The sequence below is a fragment of the Mastigoproctus giganteus genome, chromosome 7 (genome assembly GCF_048544385.1).
Source record: "Mastigoproctus giganteus isolate SK-2022 chromosome 7, ASM4854438v1, whole genome shotgun sequence".
NCBI lineage: Eukaryota > Metazoa > Arthropoda > Arachnida > Uropygi > Thelyphonidae > Mastigoproctus > Mastigoproctus giganteus.
Window position 1 is genome coordinate 143,505,206 of NC_143581.1, and position 26,737 is coordinate 143,531,942.

The window sequence follows — 26,737 nt, forward strand, 5'->3', positions numbered from 1 at the left end:
ACCATGCCTGTGGTCAGGATGGTCATTACTTCTATATGCCATATTTCTTTCACTTCCTGTCTTAAGGCTGTGTACTTCCCGATATTTTCCTTGTGTGTTTTCTGGAGGTTGCTGGTGTTGGGCACTGCTATGTCAATTATGTGTATAGTCATTTCCTTCTTGTCAATGAAGGTTATGTTTGGTCTGTGCAGAATTGTCTAGTCCATTATTATGGCATTGTCCCAGTATAGTTTGAGTAGGGATCTCTAATATAGCGGTGCATTATAGCCTTGGCGCCTCCGTGGGCAGGAGCAGCAGTGTGTGTGCACACGCTTCTTGATTAGACCGGGGTTCGAGCCCGTAACCACCAAATACGGAGGATGCGGAAAGGTCAGGGAATGACCACCGTATATTCCCGGAGCAATATGGCCTTAGTTGCTAATGCTCCTAAAAACCAAATAACAACAGCATTATAGCCATAGAAGCTGATGCGCCAGTAAAATATCCAAACTGCTGACCGGCCGCAGTTCCAATCTGTTTTCTCTGACGGTCATCCCGCTGTTAGTTTTCTTGCGTTATCTTCGGTTATCATCTTGGTGCCAGTAGTGATTAAAATAATATTTACGCCCTTTTAAAAATGAATAAAAAATGAAAAGTTCATCAACAAGAGCATCTTGTCTTCGATGAAGAGTGGAACACAAAATTTTTTTGCTAACATAAATAACATGACTTTGTCTCATCTGCGGGAGAGTGTGTCAGTGTTGAAAGAGTACAGTATTAAAAGACATTTCACTATTAAACATTCCGATTATGGTGCCAATTTAACTCCGGAAGCGAGAAAGAAAACTTCTGATGGATTGATTCAAAATTTATCTAGACAACAAAATGTGTTGACATGGCTAACTAAGAAACAAGAAGCTACTGTAGAGACAAGTTTTGTTATTTCTCAAATAATTGCAAAAAGCAACAAGCCTTTTTCTGATGGAGACTATATTAAAAAATGTATGACTGAAGCTTGTGGAATTATATGTCCTGACATTAAACACAAATTTGAGAATATAAGTTTATCTCGGTGAACCGTAGTAAGAAGAATTGAATGTATCGATACAAATTTGAATGAGCAATTATTATCAGCATTAGAATCCATAATGTGGTACTCAATAGCTCTCGACGAAAGTAACGACCAAAAGAATACTGCACAGTAATTAATTTTCATACGTGGATGTACCTCTAATTTTGAAATTATTGAAGAGTTTCTTTCAATGGAATCTCTTAAAGACCAAACAACGGAGCTGATATATTTGAAAAAGTTGAAAAATGCTTAACAAGATATTATTTACAATGGAACAAAATGGTAAGCGTAACAACTGACGGAGTACCAAGTTTGACAGGTAAAAATGTTGAAGCGTTAAAGAAAATTCAGAATAAAATTTGTGAAAATTATCCTGATTATAATTTAATTACAATTCATTGTATTATACATCAACAAGTATTATGTAAAAATGTGTTAAAAGTTGAACATGTCACATCTTGTATTATTAAACTAGTAAATTTAATACCATCAAGGGGCCTGAAACACAGACAATTTAATTTTCTTCAAGATATTGAATCCAGGTACACAGATATTCCTTATCTTAGCCAAATTCAATGGCTTAGCTTAGGAAAAGTTCTTCGGCGAGTATGGGATCTTAAAGATGACATCATTCTATTTTTAAAACTGAAAAATATTATGGATTTTCCCGAATTGACTGATAATAACTGGATTTGTGATTTTGCGTTTACCCTGGACATCATGACACACTTAAATACTTTCAACACCTTGTTACAGGGAAAAATTTATACACCCATGATATGGTAAAAAGTTTGAATGGATTTCAATTAAAACTCAAGTTGTTCCTTCGACATTTATTGATTTACAAGGTAGACCACTTTCCAACCATGAAGTTGCTGAAGATTCCAGAAAATAAATTTGAAAAATATTGTGAAATTATCAACGCTTTGAATGACGACTTTTCACAAAGATTTGGTGACTTCCAAAAAACTGAGACAAGTTTGGCAATTGTGCGCGACCCATTTTCAATAGAAATTGATAGTGCACCGAGTGAACTACAACTTCAGATTATAGATCTGCAGTGTGATACCGATTTAAAAGGAATTGCATCGTTGTGAGAAAATCCGTAAATTTTACAACTCTTAATTCGGACAAATTCAACGAACTTAAAGATTTTGCCCGAAAAATGTTGGTTATTTTTGGATCAACCTACATATGTGAACAAACATTTTCCATCATGAATCTAAATAAAATATTTTTACAATCCAGCATCACCGATGAACATTTACAAGCAGTTTTAAGAATCTCAACTACAAAATTAAGACCCGAAATTAAAAAAAAATGTTAAAAGATGTAAAACAGTTCCATTCATCTCATTAAATTCTTGGTTGTTAGAGAATAATTTTTTTTTATGTTATATTTCTTCTTCATGATAACAAATAGTATATATCTAAAAATAGTATTTTACGTGCAGCCCACCTTCTTTTTGAATTCCTAATGTGGCCCTTCGGCCAAAAAGTTTGCCCAGGCCTGTTCTAGGGTTACTTTCCTCTGCACTTACTATTTGTGATTGTGTGTGTGTAACAAATTACAGTAGTTTTTGCTTTAATCTGCAATATCTAAAGGACAAAAGTTTGGATGGCACATCATTTTCTTAAGGAAGAAAAAATATTCATGATTGTTCTTGCTCTATCTGTCGAGCAACAGTGAAAACTGTTAAAAATGTTTAAAAAGTGGAAAAACTCATCTGTACCAACTGAAGAAAAATGTCGAAATGATAGCTAAACAATTAGTATCAGTTGCATGGTGAAAGAAAGTCACAGGCTTCGATACCCAAAAAAAACACTAAAAAATAATAATAAAAGAATAAAAATAATAGCCAATAAATCAAAAAAAAAAAGTATATAAAAAGATAAAAAATAAAAGAAAATATGGCGAAGGTAAAGAAAGCCAATACGGGAAACTTTCAGCAGTTAAACATGTTTCCCGATACTGCAGCTTCTCCCTGCAGATTATAGATCTGCAGTGTTTATCCTGCAGATCTATAATCTGCATTCTGCATCCTTTATCCTGCATTCTCAGTAAACAGATGGTGCGTGTTATCAGTAGTGGCATTAGAAGTCGATAACAATGTATTGATTAGTTTTTTTCTCATTATTAAAAGCAGATTATTGGAGTTCATGAGTGCAGTCTTAGGGTGTTTATTCTCCCTTCCTGCTGTTTTAACCTGATAGGAAAATGCTTACTGCAACTACCGATAACACGCACAGTCTGTAGAAGTCGTTTTCGTATCAGGTTAAAACAGCAGGAAGGGGGATAAACACCCCAAGCCTGAGGCAGTCTTTCAGCCCACTCATGAACTCCGATAATCTGCTTTTAATAATAAGGAAAAACTAATCAAAAAATCGTTATCGACTTCTACTGCCACTACCGATAACACACCATCTGTTTACTGAGAATGCAGGGAGAAGCTGCGGAAAACGTTTTTGACTGCTAAAAGTTTCCCCATGGTTCTTGTGTTGGCTTTCTTTATCTTAGCCGAAAATATATTGAAAAAAAGTAGAAAAGAAAATTTACTAATTATATGCTTCCCTCTGCACATAGGTAACTATCCAGTTGATCTTTGAATTTCTCCAAGCACTTAGAGGTTTTGAGAAACTCTCAAATAATCAACATTTTGTGAGGTAAAAGAAAACTTTCTGCAGTCAAGTCTAAACCTCCTCCCCTTAATTTGAATTTTTGACTCCAAGTTCTGGAATCATTTATACGGTGAAAATTTCACCTTCATTTTACTATCCCCTCTCAGAGCCTTATAGACCTCAATCAGATTCTTCCCCCCCCCCCAAGGTCCCTGGTTGCCAAGCACTGTAACCCACATAAGTCTTTCCTCATACAGAATCCCTTTTTCAGCTCTCACCATGTGGGTTGCCAGTCTTGAACCCTTTCAAGAAGTTCAGTGTCTTTTTTAGACAATCACCTTGAAAGAGAAGAACTGTATTCCAAGTGTAGTTTTACAATTATCTCTCTGTCTCAGCAAGCAAGTTTTTGACAAATCACTGACAGGATACCATGGGCTTGGGTCCACATCAATTCATTGCACAACAGTTTGTGCACTACAGTTCGCTGTATGCAACAGTTCGGTGCATGGCAGTTTAGTGTACAAGATAATTCAGTGCATAACAGTTCAGTGTACAAGGCAATTTGGAGAAACACATTTGGTGGTTGCAACAAATTGGTGTATGTGCAACAGTTCAGTATATCACACAGAGATCAGAAATTAACAAAATCTATGAAGTACAAGGTTTAGGAAACAAGATAAATTTTGACGACACTTAGAAAAGAGGAATGCAGATTTTAAAAAGGAAGAAATATTTTTTTATCCTTTTTTTTTTTTGTATAAAAGGATTCATATCAATCCTTCTTATAGGCAGTTTGGAAAGTGAGTACATGCCTATTTAAGCATGACCCATCCATATTGTAACATTTAATACAGCTAACAATATTTATTTATTTTTTTTTAGGCAGCATTCTTTTTTAGGTAGACTTACCCACCTATCCTTAACCCATCCACAGTACTAGCCTACTAGTACTGTGGATGGGTTAAGCATGGGTTGCAAACCGAATGTCAGAAGATGCATATTACCCAATCGGCATCCATTAATGATCTCTACTTTTGGTCTCTGGAACAACTCCCCCATTTGTATTTCCTAAAATAATGCAACTTATAGAAGTGAAAGTAAAGTGAAAACAAGGTTTTCTTGTACCTTAATCTTTAACTTTTTCAGTGGTACTCTTTTAATAAGATTTCCAAAAAAAAAAAAAAAAGAATGTATGCTCCATCAAAAATATAAATGATTAAGAACTGTATCATGATCACTAAATTCACCATTTACAACATAGCATGCTAAAAGTTTCCATTTTCTGTCTTGCATACTAAATTTTTCCAGAGATCCCAAATCATTATACTCACCAAATTTTTGTAGCCACCAATTGTCTTTCACCAAATTGTCTTGTGCACCAAGCTGTTGCATGACAAATTGTTTTGCAACATGATCCCTATGGACTTTCTGGGCCACTTGTCTACATTGTCTGGAGAACTTTATATCTGCATGTATCATAGCTTCCAGATACTGTACTTTCTATACTTGTTTTTAATACAACCCCACCAAGTGTCTAAGTTATTTTATAGTTGCTGTTCACCAAGTGTAAGACCCTTGCATTTTGTTGCATTAACACAGTGGTTTTCAACATTTTTTTAATAACGGCACCCCTACTCAATTTTCTGCCTGTTAGATCCAATTCTGTGTGTGGGGGGGGGGGGGTATTAAAAATATATATGTTATATAGTTATTACAATAATATAATTATAAAAATTACATTTCATAATACATTTATATATATATATATACAGTGTATAATTTTATTCTTTATATAGAGGTACTCAGTAAACATCAATTATAGATCACCACAAAATTAAAAGATACTGTACACCTTTTTATAATGAAATAAATATATAAATTTAAAAAAAAAAATAAGTTAAAGTAACTTAAACCCAAATTACATGGCACCCCTGGAATGTTGTTGCATCACCCCGGTCGAAAACCACTGCATTAACACATAGTTGCCACTTTTCTAACCATCCTCGGAAGGCTGTCCAAGTCACCTTGAAGGAAATGGACAGGCTACTTAGCACTAATTATTAACTACTCCCCCAATCTTTACATCATCTGCAAGTTTTGATATCATACTTTCTATTCCCTTGTCAATGTTGTTTTTGAATTCAGAAACAACAGTGTCCAAGAACCAATCCTTGGAGGACCCCACTTCCAACTCACGGCAATCTGAAGAATATCCAATTAATCTCAACCCTCTGCCAATTGTGATCCATCTTAGAATCTAGAATCTTGCCTGTGATCTCTGCATGTTCCAGCTTATAGAGTAACATCTCACGTGGGACTTAGTTTATTTGAATTTTAGCCAGGCATTTGACTATGTCAAAATTATTCCACATCCAGCTTATGGGTAATTGTGTTTAAATTGCTAAAATAGATGCTTCAATCAATGTCTCTGAGTTGCATTCTTAATTGGAGGTGGCTAGGGGTGTTCATCCAATTTTAATCATTAGTCTTGAAATGGTGTGCATAAAAGTGCAAAAAAATTGACTCATTTCAGTGACCAAGGCAAAAATAGGTATTTTGAATTTTCATTGACCTTTTGAAGAGAATATAGGCAAAATAAAAACTCATTGATTACGTCATCACAGGGGACAAAAAAAAAAGTAGTGGAAAATGGTGAAAGGAAGCAAGCATCTATAGCATCAGCCAAAAAAAACTGCACACTTCATTCATCCATACCTTCCAACAATTTGTCTAGTTCTTCCTTGAATTTATTCAAAAACCATCCACTTCCACAACAGCACATGGAAGCATGTTCCAACAATCAACCACCTTCTGGCTGAAGGCAAACTTCCGCACATCTATCCTGCAACCATCCTTCCTCAACTTGAATTTTTGCCCCCTCGTGTGTAGTCACGAGGAAGCAAGAGGAAGATTAAAATTAACATTCAGCCTACTCAGTCCATTCAAGGCCTTAAACACTTCAATTGAATCACCCCACAGGTGCCTAGTCTTCAGATGCTGCAATTTGCAGAACTGAAGCCTTCCTAGGCAAAAGTTCAGGCTTCAGTTCTGCAATTTGCAGAACTGAAGCCTTCCCTTTTGTTACCTTCACCAATCTGGTTTCCCTTCTCTGCACCTGTTCCAGCAGATTTACATCCTTCCTAAAGTAAGACTTCTATACATGTATACAGTACTCAAGATGCAGCCTACCATGACATTGTACCAAGGAATAATCACCTCCTTATCCCTGCTAGCAAATTTTCTGTATATCATTGACAAAACCCCATGCGATGTCCTGGCAGCATGGCTGCACTGCTCAGAGAATTTCATATCTGACTGCACAATTACCTCCAAATATTTTTCATTTTCCACTACACTGAGTATAGTTCCATATAGTTGATAAGTTACTCTGGGATTACTGCTGCCCATATGCAGTACCTTGCATTTGTCCATGTTTAACTTCAACTGCTATTTCTCAACCCATTGACCCAATTTTTCTAGATCATGTTGCAGTAGCTCATTAAATTGTATTACAGTCGTTAATCACCCTCTCAAACTTTGTATCATCTGCAAACTTTAACATTAAGCCTGATATACCTTCATTAATAAATACTGAAAACAACAGTGGGCACACTGAACCCTAGAGGATTCAACTAATAATATTAGTCCACAAAGTACAGTGCCCATTGATAACCACTCTGTCATCTGCCACTTAACCATCCCTTTATCCATAGCAGTAACTTTCTCTTAATGTAAAGTTACCATACATTCCAGATTATGCAGGACAGTCCCAGATTTCAGTTGTTTGCCCCGCATTGCAAACTGTCCCGGAAAATGTCCTGAATTGGACATGTAGTCTCAATTCTTAATGGCAAACATGATGCAAATCATTTGCATTATGTTTTCCGGGTACCAATGGTACAACGGAAATATTTTTCAATAGTAAATAAGCTGTGGACGTCAACAAAAACACAACTGACCATAGAAATGATGAAAGCAATATTACAAGTTAAGTGCAATTTTGCTAATTCTTGTGAAGAATTTTACGATGAAATAGCAAATAAGGAAAATTCACTCAGCAGAAAAATATATTTGATTTCTCAGAAAAAGCATGACCCCTCTAATAAGCATTTTTTTCCCTTCTAATTATAATTATTTTTCTCAGTTCACATCCTTCAAGCAACCTTCTGTTCGTTACGTAGCGCAACATTAGGGGTACCGTATACTGAATTGTGAAATTCAGTATATGACCTTTTTGTGGGAAAAAAAAAAAATATGTATATATATATATATGTGTGTGTGTGTGTGTGTGTGTGTGTGTGTGTGTGTGTGTGTGTGTGTGTGTGTGTGTGTGTTTTTAAGAAGTTTGATATTTTATTTTATAAGTTTAGTTCAAAGAAGTCAATATATTTAATTTATATTTTGTATGTGAATATTTTTATATATAAAAATTTAAAAAAAAAGTATATGTTGTTTCTGGGGGTTGAGAAATTCCCTCCCCAATATGTCCTGCATTGAAATGCTAAGGATCTGGCCACTTTACCTTAATGCAACATTACTCCAGTTTATATAGAAGTGTTTTATGTGCAAGAGTATCAAAGTCTTACTGAAATCCAAGTATATGATATTAAAATTATTTTTTGCATCCAGTTCCTTGGTCACTGCATCATAGTAACCTATCAGATTGGTTAAACAAGATTGGCCCTTAACAAATCCATACTGTGACGGCAGTATAATTGCATTCCTGTCCAGATGGTCCTGCAATAATGCTTTATCCAGCAAATCTATTATTTTCCCCTGGAACAGACATTAAGCTAACATGTCTGTAATTACTCATGTCACCTTTTGATCCCCCTTGATTGGGGATACATGTGTACGTCTCCAGTCCATAGTTACTTCCCCTGAATCCAAGGATGCTCTCATAATTATGACTGAGGGTTTGCTTACCTCCTTTGTTGCCTTGCTTAATATAATTGGATAGATCTCATCTACCCCAGGTGCCGTTTTATGTTCAGCTTTAGCAATTTCTCTTCCACTTTACTTTCAGTTATCACAGAGTCATTTAGCACCCTGTTGGAGTTTGATAATCTTCTAGCATTAGCATTAGTAGAGGCATATGATGCAAGAAAGCAAGCTTATACAGCATCAGCCAAAAAAAAAAAAAAAAAAAAAAACACTTCCATTTCACCCCTCCGTTCGTTCGAAATACCTGTCCAGCTGAGCCTTAAATTTATTTAGGCTATCAACTTCCACAACAAGGAATGGAAGTCTGTTCCACCAACCAACTATCCGCTGGCTAAAGGCAAATTTCCGCACATCTATCCTACATCTGTCTTTCCTCAATCTGAATTTATGCCCTCTCAGGTGATTATTTTGAGAAAAAGAAAAAATCCCATCGGCATTGAGCATGCTCAAACCATTCAAGGCTTTATACACCTCTAGAAGATAACATCGCTGGTGCCTAGTCTCCAGACACTGTAATTTGCAAAACTTAAGCCTTTCTTCGTAAGAGCAACCCTTTGTTCCATTCACTGATCTTGTTGCCCTTCTCTGTACTTGTTCCAGCAGCTCTACATCCTTCTTGAAATGAGGCCTCCAGACCTGTATACAGTACTCAAGGCGTGGCCTGACCATTGCCTTATACAAGGGAATAATCACCTCCTTATCCCTGCTAGAAAAATTCCTGTATATCATTGACAAGACACCATGAGCTACTCTTGCAACCCATCTGCACTGCTCAGATAACTTCATATCTGCCTGCACAATTACCCCCAGGTCCTTTTCATTCTCTACCACTGTCGGTATAGTACCACAGTTGATATATTGCTCTGGAGTGGCTGCTTTCCATATGTAGTACTTTACATTTGTCAGTGTTAAACTTCATTTGCCACCTCCATCTGTCGTGGAAGTTGATAGGTTGAATAAATTTAAGTTAGAACTGGACAGGCATTTGGAGGGAATGGGTTTTTTTTTTTTTTTTTTTTTGGCTGATGCTGCATAAGCTCATATACTTGCTTTCTTGCATCACATGCCACCACCACTACTACTACTACCTCTCAGCCCATCTGCTCAACCTTCCCAGATCCTGTTGCATTAGCATTAGCATTAGTAGAGGCATTTGATGCAAGAAAGCAAGCTTATGCAGCATCAGCCAAAAAAAAAAAAAAAAACCACTTCCACTTCACCCCTCTGTTCGTTCAAAATACCTGTCCAGCTGAGCCTTAAACTTATTTAGGCTATCAACCTCCACCACAAGGGATGGCAGTCTGTTCCACCAACCAACCACCCGCGCTGGCTAAAGGCAAATTTCCGCACGTCTATCCTACATCTGTCTTTCCTCAATTTGAATTTATGCCCTCTCAGGTGATTTTTCTGAGCTAGAGGAAGAATCCCATCAGCATTGAGCATGCTTAAACCATTCAAGGCTTTATACACCTCTATCAGATCACCTCGCTGGTGCCTAGTCTCCAGACACTGTAATTTGCAAAACTTAAGCCTTTCTTCGTAAGAGCACTCCTTTGTTCCATTCACTAATCTTGTTGCCCTTCTCTGTACTCGTTCCAGCAGCTCTACATCCTTCTTGAAATGAGACCTCCAGACCTGTATACAGTACTCTAGGTGTGGCCTGACCATTGCCTTATACAATGGAATAATCACCTCCTTATCCCTGCTGGAAAAATTCCTGTATATCATTGACAATACTCCATGAGCTACTCTTGCAGCCCGTCTGCACTGCTCAGAGAACTTCATATCTGCCTGCACAACCACCCCCAAGTCCCTTTCATTCTCTACCACTGTCAGTGTAGTACCACAGAGTTGATACGTTGCTCTGGGGTTGCTTTTTCCCATGTGTAGTACTTTACATTTGTCAATGTTAAACTTCATTTGCCACCTCTCAGCCCATCTGCTCAACCTCTCCAGATCCTGTTGCAGCAGCATAGTGTCAGTAGTGTCCTTGACAACCCTGCCAACCTTTGTATCATCTGCAAACTTGGACATTAAGCTTGATATACCATCATCAATATCATTTATAAATACAGAAAACAATAATGGACCCAACACTGAGCCCTGAGGGACTCCACTAATAACATTAGTCCACGATGAGCAGTGTCCATTGATTACCACTCTCTGTCTTCTCCCCCTCAACCACCCCTTTATCCATAGCAGCAATTTGCCTCCAATGTCACACTGCTCCAATTTGTGCAGCAGTCTTCCATGTGCAACAGTATCAAAAGCCTTTCTAAGATCTAAGTATATGATATCAAAGTTATTCCCTGCATCCAGTTCTTTTGTGACTGCATCATAGTATCCAATCAAGTTGGTCAGGCAAGACTTCCCCTTAACAAAACCATGCTGTGTCTGAGCTATAACTGAAGTCTTGTCTAAATGATCCTGCAGTGCTTCTTTAATCAGTGCCTCCATTAATTTTCCTGGAACAGAAGTTAAGCTCACAGGTCTATAATTACTTGTGTCAGCCTTTGATCCTCCTTTGTGAATTGGGGTCACATTTGCACATTTCCAGTCTATGGGTACCTCCCCTGAGTCCAAGGAAGCTCTCATAATTATGGCTAAGGGTTTGCTTACTTCCTTTGCTGCCTCCTTTAATATAACTGGATAGATTGCAGCAGCATAGTGTCAGTAGTGTCCTTAACAACCCTGCCAACCTTTGTATCGTCTGCAAACTTGGACATTAAGCTTGATATACCATCATCAGTATCATTTATAAACACGGAAAACAATAATGGACCCAACACTGAACCCTGAGGGACTCCACTAATAACATTAGTCCATGATGAGCAATATCCATTGATTACCAGTCTCTGTCTTCTCCCCCTCAACCATCCCTTTAACCATAGCAGAAATTTGCCTCCAAAGCCACACTGCTCCAATTTGTGCAGCAGTCTTCCATGTGCAACAGTATCAAAAGCCTTTCTAAGATCCAAATATATAATATCAAAGTTATTCCCTGTATACAGTTCTTTTGTGACTGCATCATAGTATCCAATCAAATTGGTCAGGCAAGACTTTCCCTTAACAAACCCATGCTGTGTCCGAGCTATAACTGAAGTCTTCTCTAGATGATCCTGCAGTGCTTCTTTAATCAGTGCCTCCTAATTTTTCGAAGTTAAACAGAAGGAACAGAAGTTAAACTCACAGGTCTATAATTACTTGTGTCAGCCTTTGATCCTCCTTTGTGAATTGGGGTCACATTTGCACATCTCCAGTCTATGGGTACCTCCCCTGAGTCCAAGGAAGCTCTCATAATTATGGCTAAGGGTTTGCTTACTTCCTTTGCTGTCTACTTTAATATAACTGGATAGATCCCATCCACCCCAGGTGCCTTTCTTGTGTTTATCTTCAACAATTTCTCCTCCACTTTACTTCCAGTTATTACAAGATTATCTAGCTTACTGCTACAGTTGAATACACCTCTGACATTCCCCTCGCTGAATAACTCCTCCTGTGTGAATGTTGATGCAAAATATTCATTTAATTTGTTAGCTACCTGAGCAGGATCATCAACAGTTGAACCATCAATATCAAATGGACCAATCTGATTCATCCCCTTCCTTCTAGAGTTTACATAAGTAAAGAACTCTTTACTGTTTTTCTTTAAATCCTTTGCCAAAGATTTCTCGTAATCTGCCTTCGCCTGCCTAACCTCCTTTGTAACTTGGTTACAGACCAGCTTATATCTATCATAGGCTTCTGTGTTGCATGTTAATTTATGTATGTCCCATGCATTTTTCTTCTCTGCCATATGTCTCATTAATTCATCTAACATCCATTTAGGCCTAAACCTTCAACAATATTTCTTAGTTGATATGTAAAGCCTATCTAGTAGCTATCAAGAAATTCTTTGAATGCTTCCCATTTTGAATTTGCTGTTGGTAACATCATCAGTTGGTCCTACTGTATAGAATTTGAATACTGTCTCAGACCATCGTAGTCGCCTTTACGAAAGCAAAAACCCTTCCCTTTACCCCCTGATGGTAGTTACCTCTTTGAGTAAATCCCACTTTAGCATACTGTGATCACTGCCACCTAGTGGTTCCTTTATCTGCAGATTCTTAAAACATGAAGAGTCACTAGTGATAATCAGATCAAGAGTATTACTCCCTCTAGTTGCCTCCCGAACATGCTGATGTAGAAAACAATCATCCAGTAAATCCACAAAAGCCTTGCTAGTGTGTGAGTGACCAACCCACAAATTCCAGTCAATATCTGGGAAATTAAAATCCCCCAATTATAAGACTCTCTGATTTACTGGCCCACTCTATTTCCCTGTACAGTTTCTTATTATACTCATCAGAGTCATTAGGCCTATTGCACACTCCTACTCTCAATTTTGATCTCCCAATGCTTATATCACACCAAACTGACTTGACACTGCACTGTCCAGCGATGTCGACTCGCTTCACATCCTTGGATTTTATGTGTTTCTTAACTAATAGCATAACCCCTCCTCCCTTCCTATCCTGTCTATCCTTTCTGTACACATTGTACTCCCCAAATTCCAGTTCTGCATTCCTTATATCTGTGTGACACCACGTCTCTGATATCCCAACAATATCTGCCTTTGATCTTTTGAGCAATACCTCAAATTCTTCAAATTTATTTACTGCAATGACTCCCATCAGTCCCTGATATATCCTGCATCTTGTTTTCCAGGCCCCTCGACGTGGCACCTGTACGTGGTGAGGGGACCTCCCAGTGACGCTGCTGGACTCCCAGACTAGCATCACTGGGATCCAACGCCCACAGCCCAGGTTCCAGGCTTACATCAATGGAATCTGGTGTGTTTGCCGTGCGCTGCGACCCGTGGAAATTCGGAAAGGGGGATCCTGGTGGTTGAGGGGCCCAGCTTCAATACACCACTTTGGCCCCTGCTTCGACAAGACGGGTGGTCCTGGAAGGCCCGGCTAGGATCAATCGGCTAGTAGGCTCACCTGCGAGGGTCAACCGTGTAAATGCCACGCCCCTACCCTCATGGTCCGAGGGACAGGATTCAAGCTGGTGGCGGTGCGGGTATAGTGTCTGGGTAGCCCTGGCGTTCCACTCCTGAGCGCTTTTATTGCATGCCGCGTAGTGGGCATCCCTTTGGGCTCCATGGTGGGTGGGGAGCCTGGGCACTGAACCACTTCAAAACTTCATGAATCCTGATAAATATATTCCTTCAGGGGCCCCAACCTGGTCCCTATCTGAAAATATTGACGGAGAGGCAGGTAGCATTATTGCTACAAAGAGGCAGCAAACCGAACAACCATCAGAGCCTGTCCCAAGGTTCTTAATAATGCATTCCACCAACGAAACACCGATTGGTAAAATGTCACCCTTTTTTATACAAAAAGGATTGGATGGGTTAGCAGGTACACCCAAGTCAGTTAAGAGGCTCCATTCTGGGGACCTCTTGATTGAAACAAAAAATGACAGGCAGTCTGACCATCTACTCCGAGTAACATCGATCGGAGGAATACCCATAACAGTGACACCACACAGAACACTAAATTCATCAAGAGGTGTCATTTCGGAGTGGGACCTTCTCGACGTCACCGAGGAGGAAATCTGCTCCGAATTAAAACCACAGGGAGTTATTGCCGTCAAGAGAATCACTGCGCAAAGGGATGGAAAAATTGTTAAAACCAGGAGTGTTATCCTGACTTTTAACTCTCCCAAACCTCCTGATGAGATTAAAGCTGGCTACATCAACTGTCCAGTGCGTCCATATGTTCCAAACCCTTTACGGTGTTTTAAATGCCAGAAATATGGACATTCTCAAATGGTCTGCCGTGGAGTCCTTGCATGCGCTCGATGTGGTGCAAAGGACCACGAAACAACAGCATGTTCAGCCACGAAACCCACCTGCATTAACTGTGAAGGCGAACACCCAGCCTACTCACGAGCATGCCAGAGGTGGAAAGAAGAAAAAGAAATTCAACGGCTGAAGGCAGAGCTAAACATATCGTACCAGGAGGCAAGGAAAGCAGTGAAACCTCTCAACATCAAAAAACCTACCTACGCCCAGAAGGTAGCAGGGAGGTGTTCGATTGGGACTCAGATGGACATGTCCGTCCCTCCAAAAGAATCATTTACTCCCATCGCACATTATCTTTTAAGCTCCCAAAAACCTGCACAGAAGGACCAACCAGCTGCCACTCCTATATCGGTACCTCCTAATGCTCCACAAATAACAAAAGAAAATGCAAAAGAAAAGAATAAGAAACGTGAAATACCACCTAGTACCCAAGAAAAAATGGATGTCGAGCAGAAGGAGGTACAAGAAGACAGTTTTGGAGCTCTTTGCTGAGGAGGAAATGGGCACTGGACAGTGTCCATACTTCCCCAGGAAGGAGAAAGCCAGAACTGAAAAAGGTAAGCCCTCAGCACCTTGGAAGCCGCCTGATGGACCCACCAAGCCAAAATAATGGCTAAATTCCTACAATGGAATTGTCGTGGATTCCGGCGAAATATTGATGACATCAAGGCCCTCCTGCAAAAGCACGAGCCAGTTTGCTTTTGCTTGCAGGAGACATATCTAAAGGCAAATGACGATCCCACCATGCACAACATCACAATTTTTCGAAAGGATAGAATTGCGGATGGCTCTGCTCATGGAGGAGTGGCTATCCTCGTCGGCAATCAGACCCCAGTTCAGCCTTTGCTAATTACAACTAGCATGGAAGCTGTTGCAATTCGCCTTTCGGTGGGATGCTCTCTTTATTTGCCACCTGGGACTGACATCCCCCAGGGAGACCTTGATGATCTTGTAACGCAGTTGCCTTCCACTTACTTACTTCTCGGGGATATGAATGGACATAACACCCTGTGGGGTAATGCTAACATCAACGGAAGGGGACGAGTCATAGAGTGTATGCTCAATGACAATGACCTTTCCATTCTAAATACCGGAACAAACACCTTCTTCCACATGCCTACCCGTACTTTTTTTGCCATTGATCTCTCTATCTGCTCCCCTTCTCTACTCCCTTCACTCACTTGGGAGGTGGAGGAGAATCCATACGGAAGTGATCACTTCCCCATGATAATCTTGTTACACAGTGGGCATCCATGTCTTCCTTTTAGGTTACCACGGTGGAAGTTTGATCAGGGTGACTGGAATGCCTTCCAACATCAGGCAAATTTTGACCTCAGTACAGTCAGTCGGGAGCCTATCAATGACGCAGTAAAGTACATCACAGAAATCATTGTCCAAGCAGCTGCTAATGCTGTCCCAAAAACATCTGCCTGGTTTCCACCATTTCCCAAACCTTGGTGGAATTAACAAGGCACAACAGCAAAAAAGGCTCAAAACAAAGCGTGGGGGATATTTCGCCGATATCCTACCACGAACAACCTTATAGCCTTCAAACGTGCGCGAGCCAAAGCACGCTACATCCACCGTCAGAGTCAAAAGGAATCGTGGATCCGTTTTACATCATCTATTAACCAGTCTACTAACTCTAAGGTAGTCTGGGATAAAATCCGGAAAATGAAGGGAAAATATACATCCCACCCTTCTTCAATCCTAGATTATAATGGATGCACTATTGCAGACCCAACTGCAATAACCAATACTCTTGGGGAAACATTCTCTAACATCTCCGCAACATCCTCGTATTCCCCAGAGTTCCTGGTCCTGAAACATAAACTGAAAAAACAAGCACTTAATTTTAAGTCCAAGGGCCTCTATCCCTACAACGGGGCATTCACTATAGAGGAACTGAAAAGAGCCCTCACTCTTTCCAAAGCAAGTGCTGTTGGACCAGATGGCATCCATTATGAAATGATTAAACATCTTTCACAAAAATCTATGGATTGTCTGCTCCTTCTGTATAACAGAATCTTTATTGAAGGGCAGTTTCCGGACTCCTGGCGAAAGGCAATCGTTCTTGCCTTTCCTAAGCCAGGAAAGGATCCAAAAGTTCACCACCAATTATCGTCCTATTGCTCTGACTAGCTGTCTGTGCAAAATCCTGGAGAGAATGGTTAATTCTCGTTTAATATGGTATCTCGAATCAAATGACCTTCTCTCCAACATCCAGTGCGGCTTCCGAAGGAACCAGTCCACTTTGGACCATCTTATTAGATTGGAAGCATCCATCCGGGATGCTTTCCTAAAATGCGAACAATTGGTGTCGGTGTTCTTTGACATGGAGAAAGCGTATGACACAACTTGGAGATTTGGCATCTTAAAAGATCTGCATAGCCTTGGCCTTAGGGGGCAACTCCCCATTTTTATTAAAAACTTTTTAGCCAATTGATCTTTCCAAGTTCGTGCGGGATCCTCACTCTCTTGTTCCTTCAGCCAAGAGGAGGGAGTACCACAAGGATCAGTATTAAGTGTCACGCTTTTTGCCATCAAAGTCAATTCCATCACAGAACAACTTCCTCCAACTGTAAACTGTGCCCTCTATGTTGATGACTTTAGCATATTTTGTCAGTCATGCAACATGAGGGTTATTGAAAGACAACTGCAGAAAGCCATTGATTGCCTTAATTCCTGGGCACTTGCTAATGGCTTCAGGTTCTCGCCGGAGAAGACCGTTTGCGTACATTTTTGTCGCAAGCGTAATCTTCATCCTGAACCTGAATTAAGGCTCGGACAAAATGTTATTCCAGTAGTGTCAGACACAAAATTCTTGGGACTTGTGTTTGATAAAAAGTTGACCTTTCTCGAACATATTCGTCAACTTCGTACAAAATGCACGAGGGGACTCGATATTCTCCGCTCTCTCTCCTCCACGCGTTGGGGAGCAGATCGATGCAACCTACTACGGCTTTACCGTGCACTTGTACGACCCAAATTAGACTACGGGGCCCAGGTATACTCCTCAGCCAGAGACAGTGCCCTTCGATGGCTTGAAGTAGGCCATCCGTATCGCTACTGGAGCATATCGCACATCTCCTGTCCAGAGCTTATACGTCGAAGCAAACGAACCATCATTATTCCTTCGACGTAAGCAGTTGTCTTTAAACTATGCTTTAAAGTTGAAATCCCTGCCAGACCATCCTACATGGACATCCATTTTTGAGCCACGTTGGGAAAACTTGTACAATGCCCGTAAGACTGCCAACCGACCTTTTGGCATTCGTGTCCAAGAGCTACTCAGAGAGTTTAACATCATGGTAGACAAGGTTGCACAAACACGAAAAGAAATTCCTCCACCCTGGCTTGCTCATCCCCCACTGTGCGACTTTTCCCTTAAGAAATGGGTAAAGTCTGAAACCTCATCATCTGTCTACCAGCAGCTCTACTCTGCACACCAAGCTGAGCACTCAGACTTCCTGCCCATTTACACAGACGGCTCGAAGTCTGAATCATGTGTAGGATCTGCTGCTGTCTTTCCGGACACTATAATATCTCAGCAGATTCCTCCTGAATCCAGCATATACACTGGAGAGCTGTATGCTATAGAGCTAGCCTTGGATCACATTCGAACTTGTCAATTCAAAGGTCAATAATATATTCTGACTCTTTGAGTGTATTATAGGCTTTATTATCTCTGAGACACAATTCTCATCCAGTTCTTTGTCGGGTTCAGCAGAAGATACATTCTCTTCAAGAATACAAGTTTGATATCCGCTTCTGCTGGATTCCTAGCCACAATGGGATAAAGGGAAATGATTTGGCTGACGCTGCAGCCAAATCAGCAAAACCCACTCATAATCGTTGCCTGTCAGTCCCCTATACAGACTACAGGCAAATAATACGCAACAAGATATATTCCCAATGGCAAGAACTATGGCACAGACAGAGAACAAATAAATTATATCAAATAAAGCCTGTAATAGAAACATGGCAGTCTAGTCTGCGCAGGAATCGGAGCGAGGAAGTTGTTCTTCCTCGACTCCGCATAGGACACAGTCATTTGACACATTCTTTTCTGCTGAGGGCAGATGACCCTCCTATGTGCAAGTCTTGCAACACCGTTTTAACTCTAAAGCATATTTTAATAGATTGCGTTCATTTTACCCATGTTCGCAATATACATTTTACCGCTTTTACTCATCCGACTGAGCCTTATACACTCAGTCAGATTTTATCAGACAACGACCACGTGTCGGCAGTTTTTAAATTTTTACAAGCTATTAATATATACACACATATATAAATAACAATTTGACGAGGTAACCTTTTTAAAGGTTACCAGAATTTATCTTTGATGATATTTTAATCGTTTCCTGGCGCAGTATAACCTTGGTTGTTTTTGCGCCAATAAAACCAAAATCAAAATCAAATCAAATGTTTTCCAGGCTGCTGCTCATTGCAATAGAAGCAGTGCAAGAATTTCACCTCTGCCAGTGGCTACTGTTAATCTATTAGTCCTTGTATCCCCCCCCAAGCTAGCAGTTTTCCGACCCACCTAACACTGCTTCGATAGCATCAGCAAATATTCTTGCACCCTTTCTATTTAAATCTATCCCATCCCTGTAGAAGCAGTCTCTCCTGTTAACAAGTACAGACCAGGCTGAAAAAAATTTTACCCCTTGAGCCTTGCACAATCTTTCCAGGGCCGAATTGATCGACAAGGCTCTCATCATATATATTTCCCCAGGGGCTCACATCTGGTGAGTATAGGCTTGGCACACTCAGGGTCCTAAGCTGGATATCATCAGTCTTTTCTTTCTTGGTGATCCCCTTCTATTTCTCTCTCTGTCTGGGGTAACTGAAATTTTTTTTTAGCTAGTGCAGAAAAAGCCTCAGGCTTCCTTGCACCATAAGGCTAATAATAATAATAATAATAATACTCCCTCCTATCGTGTCTGGGCAGAATTGCAGACACTTTCAAATTCAACCCTGACTCGCGGCTTATTTTCAACAGTGACCTGTACTTGTTAAGTAATTCTGCCGGTCTCCTACTCTTAATATCATTAGTGCCAATGTGTACAACTATATCACCTTTTGTGCCCTGAAAAGATGATATCTGCTCTACGTCATCAACCTTTGCCCCTGGCAGACATACCCTGGTCCTGTTCCACCTATACATTTTACAAAACATGTTCCTTGTTTCCCTGACTATAGTCACCAACAACTACTAGTTCCTAGCATAAGCTTCAGGTACAAAAAAACATCACATCATCCATCTCTAATAATCAGCACCTCTAATAATTCGCCTAATTCTTCCATAAATTTATACAAGCAACCCACTTTCACATTTCCAGATGGAAGTCTGTTCCCAAAATCAATTACGCTGCCAGAAACAGATTTTTCAACATCTGTCCTACGCCCATTGTTTTTCAGTTCAAAATTATTTCCCCTTATATGTGTCATCCAAAACAATAAGGATGCATCAGCATTTGAGTTTCACAATTTTAAAGTCCTAAACACTTCAGTCATATATTCTTGCAGGTACCTGGTTTCTGTACACTGCAATTTGCAGAGCTGAAGTCTTTTTGGAAAGTGCACCTCATTAACCTTTCAATCTTCTATGCAATACTCAAGTTACAACATAACCATTGTATTACACAATGGGATAATCATCTCCTTTTCTCTTCTGCCAAAATTCCTGTATGTATCAGTGACAAAACCCCATGAGCTACCATAGCAGCCTGTCTACACTGCTCAGAGAACTTAATGTTGAAAAGTAAAATTACCCCTTGGTCCCTTTCATTTGCCACCACCTTGAGTGCAGTACCATCCAATTGGCATATTAATTTGGGATTACTGCTATCCCTATGTAGTACCTCACATTTGTTAATGTTAAATTGCAGCTGCACTTCTTAGCCTGTCTACCCAATACTTTTAGGCACTTTTTGCAGTAGTGCATACCTTGATATTCATGCCATTAAACACCTGCCAAACTTTGTATCAGAAAAGTTAGACATAAAGTATGATATGCCTTCAATATTGTTCATAAATATTGAAAACAATAAAGAGTAACCTGCACAAGCTGTGGTACTCCACTGTTTAACTGTTGACTACATTATTTGCAGTGGAACATGCAAATAATGTAGCCAATTGAGCTATAAGTGAAGCTTATTGCTCTGTAATTATCCTTTTCACCCTTTGTTTTATAGGGGGTTGCATTTTTGCATCTCCAATCTGATCATGATGGCTATATGTTTGCTTATCTCTTTCACTGCTACTATTAATATAGTTAGATAGATTCCAAAAAGCCCCCCGTTGTCTTATTTGCTTTTAGCTTCAACGATTTCTCTTCCACTTTCTCTTAGTTATGACAAAATCATATAACTGTCACAACTTGATATACTTTTGGTATCCCCCTTTCTGAAAAAATCTTCACTTGAATGTAGATAAGAATATTTATTCAGTTTGTCAGCAACCCAAACAGGTATATCAATAGTACGCCTTCCATTTATAGTGGAACAATATGGTTTATATCTTGCCTTCAATAGTTAACATAAGCAAAGATTTTTTTGTTACTTTTCATTGCATTCTTAGCTAGACCTCTCATAATCTTAGTTTGCCTAACTCCCTTAGTGACTTAATTGCAGATCACTTTGTACTTACCCTTGGTTTCTGTGTCCCCTGATAATTTATAATTATCTCATGCATTTTATTTCTCTGCCACTTGTCTTATCAGTTCATGTGACATCCATTTAGGTGCAAACACTGACAGTATCTCTTGGTATAAAATGCTTAGTAGCTTCTACGATTACTTTCCTGAACATTTCTCATTTAGAAATTGCAGTTGGTCCACTGAAGAGAATTTAAAAACCATGGCAGTTTTATCACATTTACAAAAGCAAAATCCATTTCCTTCCCTTTACCCTTGATAATAGTTATGCTTAAATAAATCCCATATCAGTATGTTACGATAACTGCCACCTAGTAGTTCGGTGCCTCCGTTGCCAGGTGGGAAGGAGCAGCAGTGCATAGCACATGCTTCTTGATTAGACCGGGGTTCGAGCCCGTCACCACCAAATACAGAGGATGCAGAAAGGTCAGGGAATATGACCACCGCATATCATGGAGCAATATGGCCTTAGTTGCTAATGCTCCTAAAAACCAAATAACAACAACAACCTAGTAGTTCCTTTATCTGGAGATTCGTAATCTGTGAAGAGGCACTGTTGATGATCAGATCAAGATTATAGCTTTCCGAAGACAAAATGCAGAGCAAATAGCGAAAGTTTTCCAAGGATGAGCAAATTGGAAGGTCAGACCACGCTCACAATTTTCTTTGATAAAGAAGGTATTGTTTTCTCAGGATTTATTCCTCTATGACAAATTGCCAATCAGACATTTCTCCACTTCAATTCTGAAACATTTATGTGAAAAGATGCAAATTATGGTCAAACAAATGAATAACATGCAATCTCACAATGTTATGATTGAGGCAATTTCTGAAAGAAAAAATGGATTCTTCAGATGGGATACCCTCTCTATACAACCCATCCAGTCTGGTTCCATCTGACTTCTTTTTGCTCCAAAGAATCAATACTTTTTGGGTCTTTACTGTAACATTAAATTTATATGGGGCAGCACAGGGACACTACTTTCAAGGGACAAAAGCAAATAATTGGCAGGTTCAACTTTAGCACATATGTTAGTGCATTTGCATCATATCTGTTATAAATGTGCAATATCAAGTTAGCATATGTAAGCCTACTGTGCAATGTTAAGTTAGCATATGTAAGCCTAATGTGCAATCTTAAATTAGCATATGTAAGCTTACATAATAATTTAAGTGTTTAATGCATTTTAGATATGAACTGGATGCAAAAAATAATTTTGATATCATATACTTGGATTTCAGGAAAGATTTTGACACTGTTGCGCATGGAAGACTACTGTACAGATTGGAGCAGAATGGTATTTAGGGTAAGTTGCTACAATGAATAAAAGGGTGATTGAGTGGGAGAAGACAGAGGGTAGTAATCAATGGATGCTGCTCTTCGTGGACTAATGTTATTAGTGGAGTCCCACAGGGTTTGGTGTTGGTCCCACTGTTGTTGTGTATATTTATCAGTGATATTGATGAAGGTATATCAGGCTTAGTGTCGAAGTTTGCAGATGATACAAAGGTTGGCAGGGTTGTTAATGACAGTAACAGCAGTGTGCTACTGCAACAGGATCTAGAAAATTTGGGCAGATGGGCCGAGAAGTGGCAACTGAAGTTTAACACTGACAAATGCAAAGTACTGCATATGGGTAGAAGTAACCCCCAGAGGAACGTACCAACTGTGTGGTACTACACTTAAGGTGGTAGAAAATAAAAAAGACCTGGGAGTAATTGTGCAGTCAGATATGAATTTTTCAGAGGCTGCAAGAGCAGGTCATGGGGTTTTGTCAATGATATATAGCAATTTTGCTAGCAGGGAAAAGGAGGTGATTGTCCCTCTGTATAAGGCAATGGTCAGGCCATGCCTTGAGTACTGCATACCGGTCTGGAGGCCTCATTTTAGGAAGGATGTAGATTTGCTTGACCGTGTACAGAGAAGGGCAACAAGATTGGTGAGGGGAATGAAGGGATCCTCTTACCAAGAAGAAGGGCTTAAGTTCTGCAAATTGCAGCAGCTGGAGAATAGGCACCTGCGAGGAGATCTGATTGAGTTGTATAAGGCCTTGAATGGGTTGAGCATGCTGAATTCTGATGGGATTCTTCCACTTACTCAGATTACGAACCTAAGGGGGCATAAATTCAAATTTAGGAAAGACAGTTATAGAATAGATGTGCAGAAATTTGCCTTTAGCCAGCGGGTGGTTAATTGCTGGAACAAACTTCCATCTGTCGTTGTGGAAGTTGATAGCTTAAATAAATTCAAGGAGGAACTGGAGTAACTTTTAGAGGGATGGTTGTGTGAATTTTTTTTTTTTTTTGGCTGATGCTACATAAGCTCATATGCTTGCTTTCTTGCATCACATGCCCCTATTACTATTAACATAAAGCTTATGTTATTAACTTAAGTGTATCTTTTATATTGGTAAATAAATAGCACTGGATTTAATTGTTGTTTAAACTGAAAACTTCTCCTGGCATAACGTAATTGGAAACCATCATGTATTGATTACCCAATGTGTAACAGAGCAAGGTGGAATAGAGTGACATAGAGCTGATGGAGAAAGTAGTCTCTGTACTGTGTTAAATGTTGGCTATAATAAAATTAAGAACACATGAAAATGAAAGGCTGTGTAATTTTATTAGCCATGTGTAATCATTGTTCGATGAAAACCTTTTCTTCGTTGCTCTGGAAAACTGTATGTATTTATTTTATCTGATACATGCTTGTTTCATTTAATTGTTGGCATGGGCAGAACCAAGTTGGTTGTTATCGGTGAAGTTTTTAAAAGTTACTTATTACAGCTGTTTGCTGTATCCTGACAGTTTGAAATTTTAAGCAGGATGATTTAATTTAGATCTAGATTGCTTGCATGCTAATAGTTCAAAATGTAGTAGTAGCAGCAGCATATGATGCAAGAAAACAAGTTTATAAAGCATCAACCAAAAAAAAAATCATCACCCCTGTCCATCCACTTCCACAATAACAGATGGAAGTTTGTTCCATCAATCAGGCCACCTGCTGGCTGAAAGAAAACCTCTGCACATCTACCCTGCAACCATCCTCCCCCAATTTGAATTTGTCCCCTTGTATGTAGTCTGTGCAAGAGAAAGAATGCCATCAGCATTGAGCTTGCTCAATCCATTCAAAGCTTTAAAGCACCTCAGTCAGATCTTAGAGGTGCCTAGTCTCCAGACACTACAATTTGCAGAACTGAAGCCTTTCTTTGTAAGACCACCTTTTCGTTCTCTTCACCAATCTTGTTGCTCTTCTCTGCACCCAGTCCAGCAGATGCAAATGCACATGAGAGAACATGTTTGCTTCTGACAAGTTGTGAATATGCTTGTTTTAAAATATAATATTCTAATTCTCACTGATGTCCTTCTTGCTGAGGAAGTTACAGCTACTTTGAATGACCATAATTCAAATGAAAAGTATGTTTGAGTTTGTAATTGCATACTAATTACCAGCATGAATAATTACACTTACTTGGAACTAATTTGTGTGGGTTATATTTTTATTTACTGCATGAAAGACTAAAAAATGTATAATGTGAACTGGTACTCAGTATGTTTAGAGATTCTGATTTATATTTGACTAAGGCTAAAGCCTCTGCAGCACACAATCTATAATCAGTATTTGGCTTAACTAAAACTTTTGAATCATCTAATTGGGGTTTATATGTGAGGAGTTGACAAACATCAAAATTTCCATAAGTACAGAACCATTACATATACTATAATTGTGTAAGTAAACGCATGTGTTTGAAATGTTACTGATGCCATACCAAACAGAAGTGGAGCAAACGTATTTGGCTAGTGGCCATGCTGGCAATTAATAAGGTTCGCTACATTATTTAAATCACTGATGTAGGAAGGTTTACTGGGATTATGGAACATGGCACCACTGGTAAATTAAGACAAGATAGCTAACATTCTCAATTTGCTTGATGAGGATGGTGTGAATCATAGTATAGAAAGTGACTAGAATGTGCAGCTTTCTATAGATAAGAGTGCATAGTGATGCACCTTATTTTTTAATGGTCAGATTCAGAAAATTAATGCTATTGTTGGTCCCAAGGGTATAAAATGAATTAAAATTCTGCTAAGAGGCAGTCAATGATAGGTGTATGGCTTATAACGAGAATATTATCGGCATATCCAGCAAATAACTAATCTGGTAGCTGTAATGCAGAGTTAATATTTTCTATGGCTATATTGGCACTGACGTGCTGAGCCTCATGGGATCCTATAAGTCGAGGCATTTTTGCCTAAAGTAGTTAGCCAATAGAAAAATATGCAAGCTCAATTAGGCAATGCAAAAAATTTTACTTAAGCTAAATAATGACTACAGATTCTGTGCTGTGGAGGCATTAGCCACAGCTAAATATGTCAGCATATTCAAGAACACTAATGTCAGACCCCCTTCAGTACACTAACTTATATGCACTAAAGTTGTCATAGCTTGAGGCTTCGATAGCCTTGAATTTTTTATGTTTAACTTTAGCCTACACATAATTTTTAGAATTTTTTTAAACACTCTTCACAGATGTATTTGTTCATGTATGTGTAATAACTTAAAAGTGCCTAAGTAAAAATATTAAACAGAGCAAATTATTTATTTAAAAATAAATGTTTTTCTCTTTGTGGTTGGTATTTTGCACCATGGCCTTGTAGAAGTTTGAGCTGTAAGTTGCAAACTTTGCAAGCAGTACTGAAATTTACTCAGCTTTAATGAAAAATTAAATTCAGTATAGTTTGAGGTTCTTATTGTTATTTGTCTTTTCAGGTGAAAGAAAAAGCCCATATGTTGCTGCTTGCTGTGTAGCTATGGCTCTAAGTATCTTGTTTTGGTCATAAAATAAAATTTTCCTTCCCATTCCACTGAGTTCTCACTTCTATATTTTTATGCCTAAAGGGAAAGTCACTCACTCAAATTGTGTCTAATAAAAAAAAAAAAAAAAAAAGAATAATAATGTAAATAAAGAACACTAGTCTTTTCACCATAAATGAAGAGGGAAAAACTACATTTAGAACCTAAACTTCAGATTCTGGATGATAATTTTTCTTGAATACGAGATGGATTCACTTTATTTTATTCATTTATTCAATGTGCAGTATGTAAAGTAATTTTGGAAAGTCAATACACTATGTAATTGAATAGACAAAAAAATAATAATAAAATAAATAAACAAAGCAAAGAACTTAAATACAGTTTATTGCACTGTATTTCATGGTGATATTCATTACTTACTATTAATTTCAAAGAAAAGTCAGTGAATGCAATTCCTGAGCATTCTGGCTAATATTGAATATCTATTTAAAAATCTCCAGCTTTTGATTTCTAAAATCTGGTAAGTAGCAATAGGCATACTTCACAGGTTATGAGTGAACAATCATTAAATTTGCAATAGATTTCATTTTATATTAGGCACTTCCATAAGACATTACAGTAAGTTAGTTTTGAAATATTGTACCTTTGAAGTGGAAAGAAGTGTAGCCTAGCCTGCCTTCGCATTCAACTTTATCATAATCTAATGCTGAAAATTTACAATATCCAAAAAGAATAAGCATAATAGGAAAAATATAAGCTTTAATAGAGAACAATAATATTAGGCTTTGAA

At 38.9% G+C, this 26,737-nt stretch overlaps 1 protein-coding gene across 1 annotated transcript in view; it reads left to right on the top strand.

Annotated features, from left to right (window-relative positions):
• The window catches only part of ksh (transmembrane protein 167A-like protein ksh), a 98,903-nt gene extending 72,852 nt beyond the window's left edge, over window positions 1-26,051 (top strand). Inside the window, exon 4 of the mRNA XM_090377129.1 lies at window positions 25,903-26,051. Coding sequence (XP_090233255.1) covers window positions 25,903-25,973 — 71 coding nt within the window. The 3' untranslated portion in view covers window positions 25,974-26,051. The remainder of the gene's footprint in view (window positions 1-25,902) is intronic.
• Window positions 26,052-26,737: the final 686 nt, after the last annotated feature.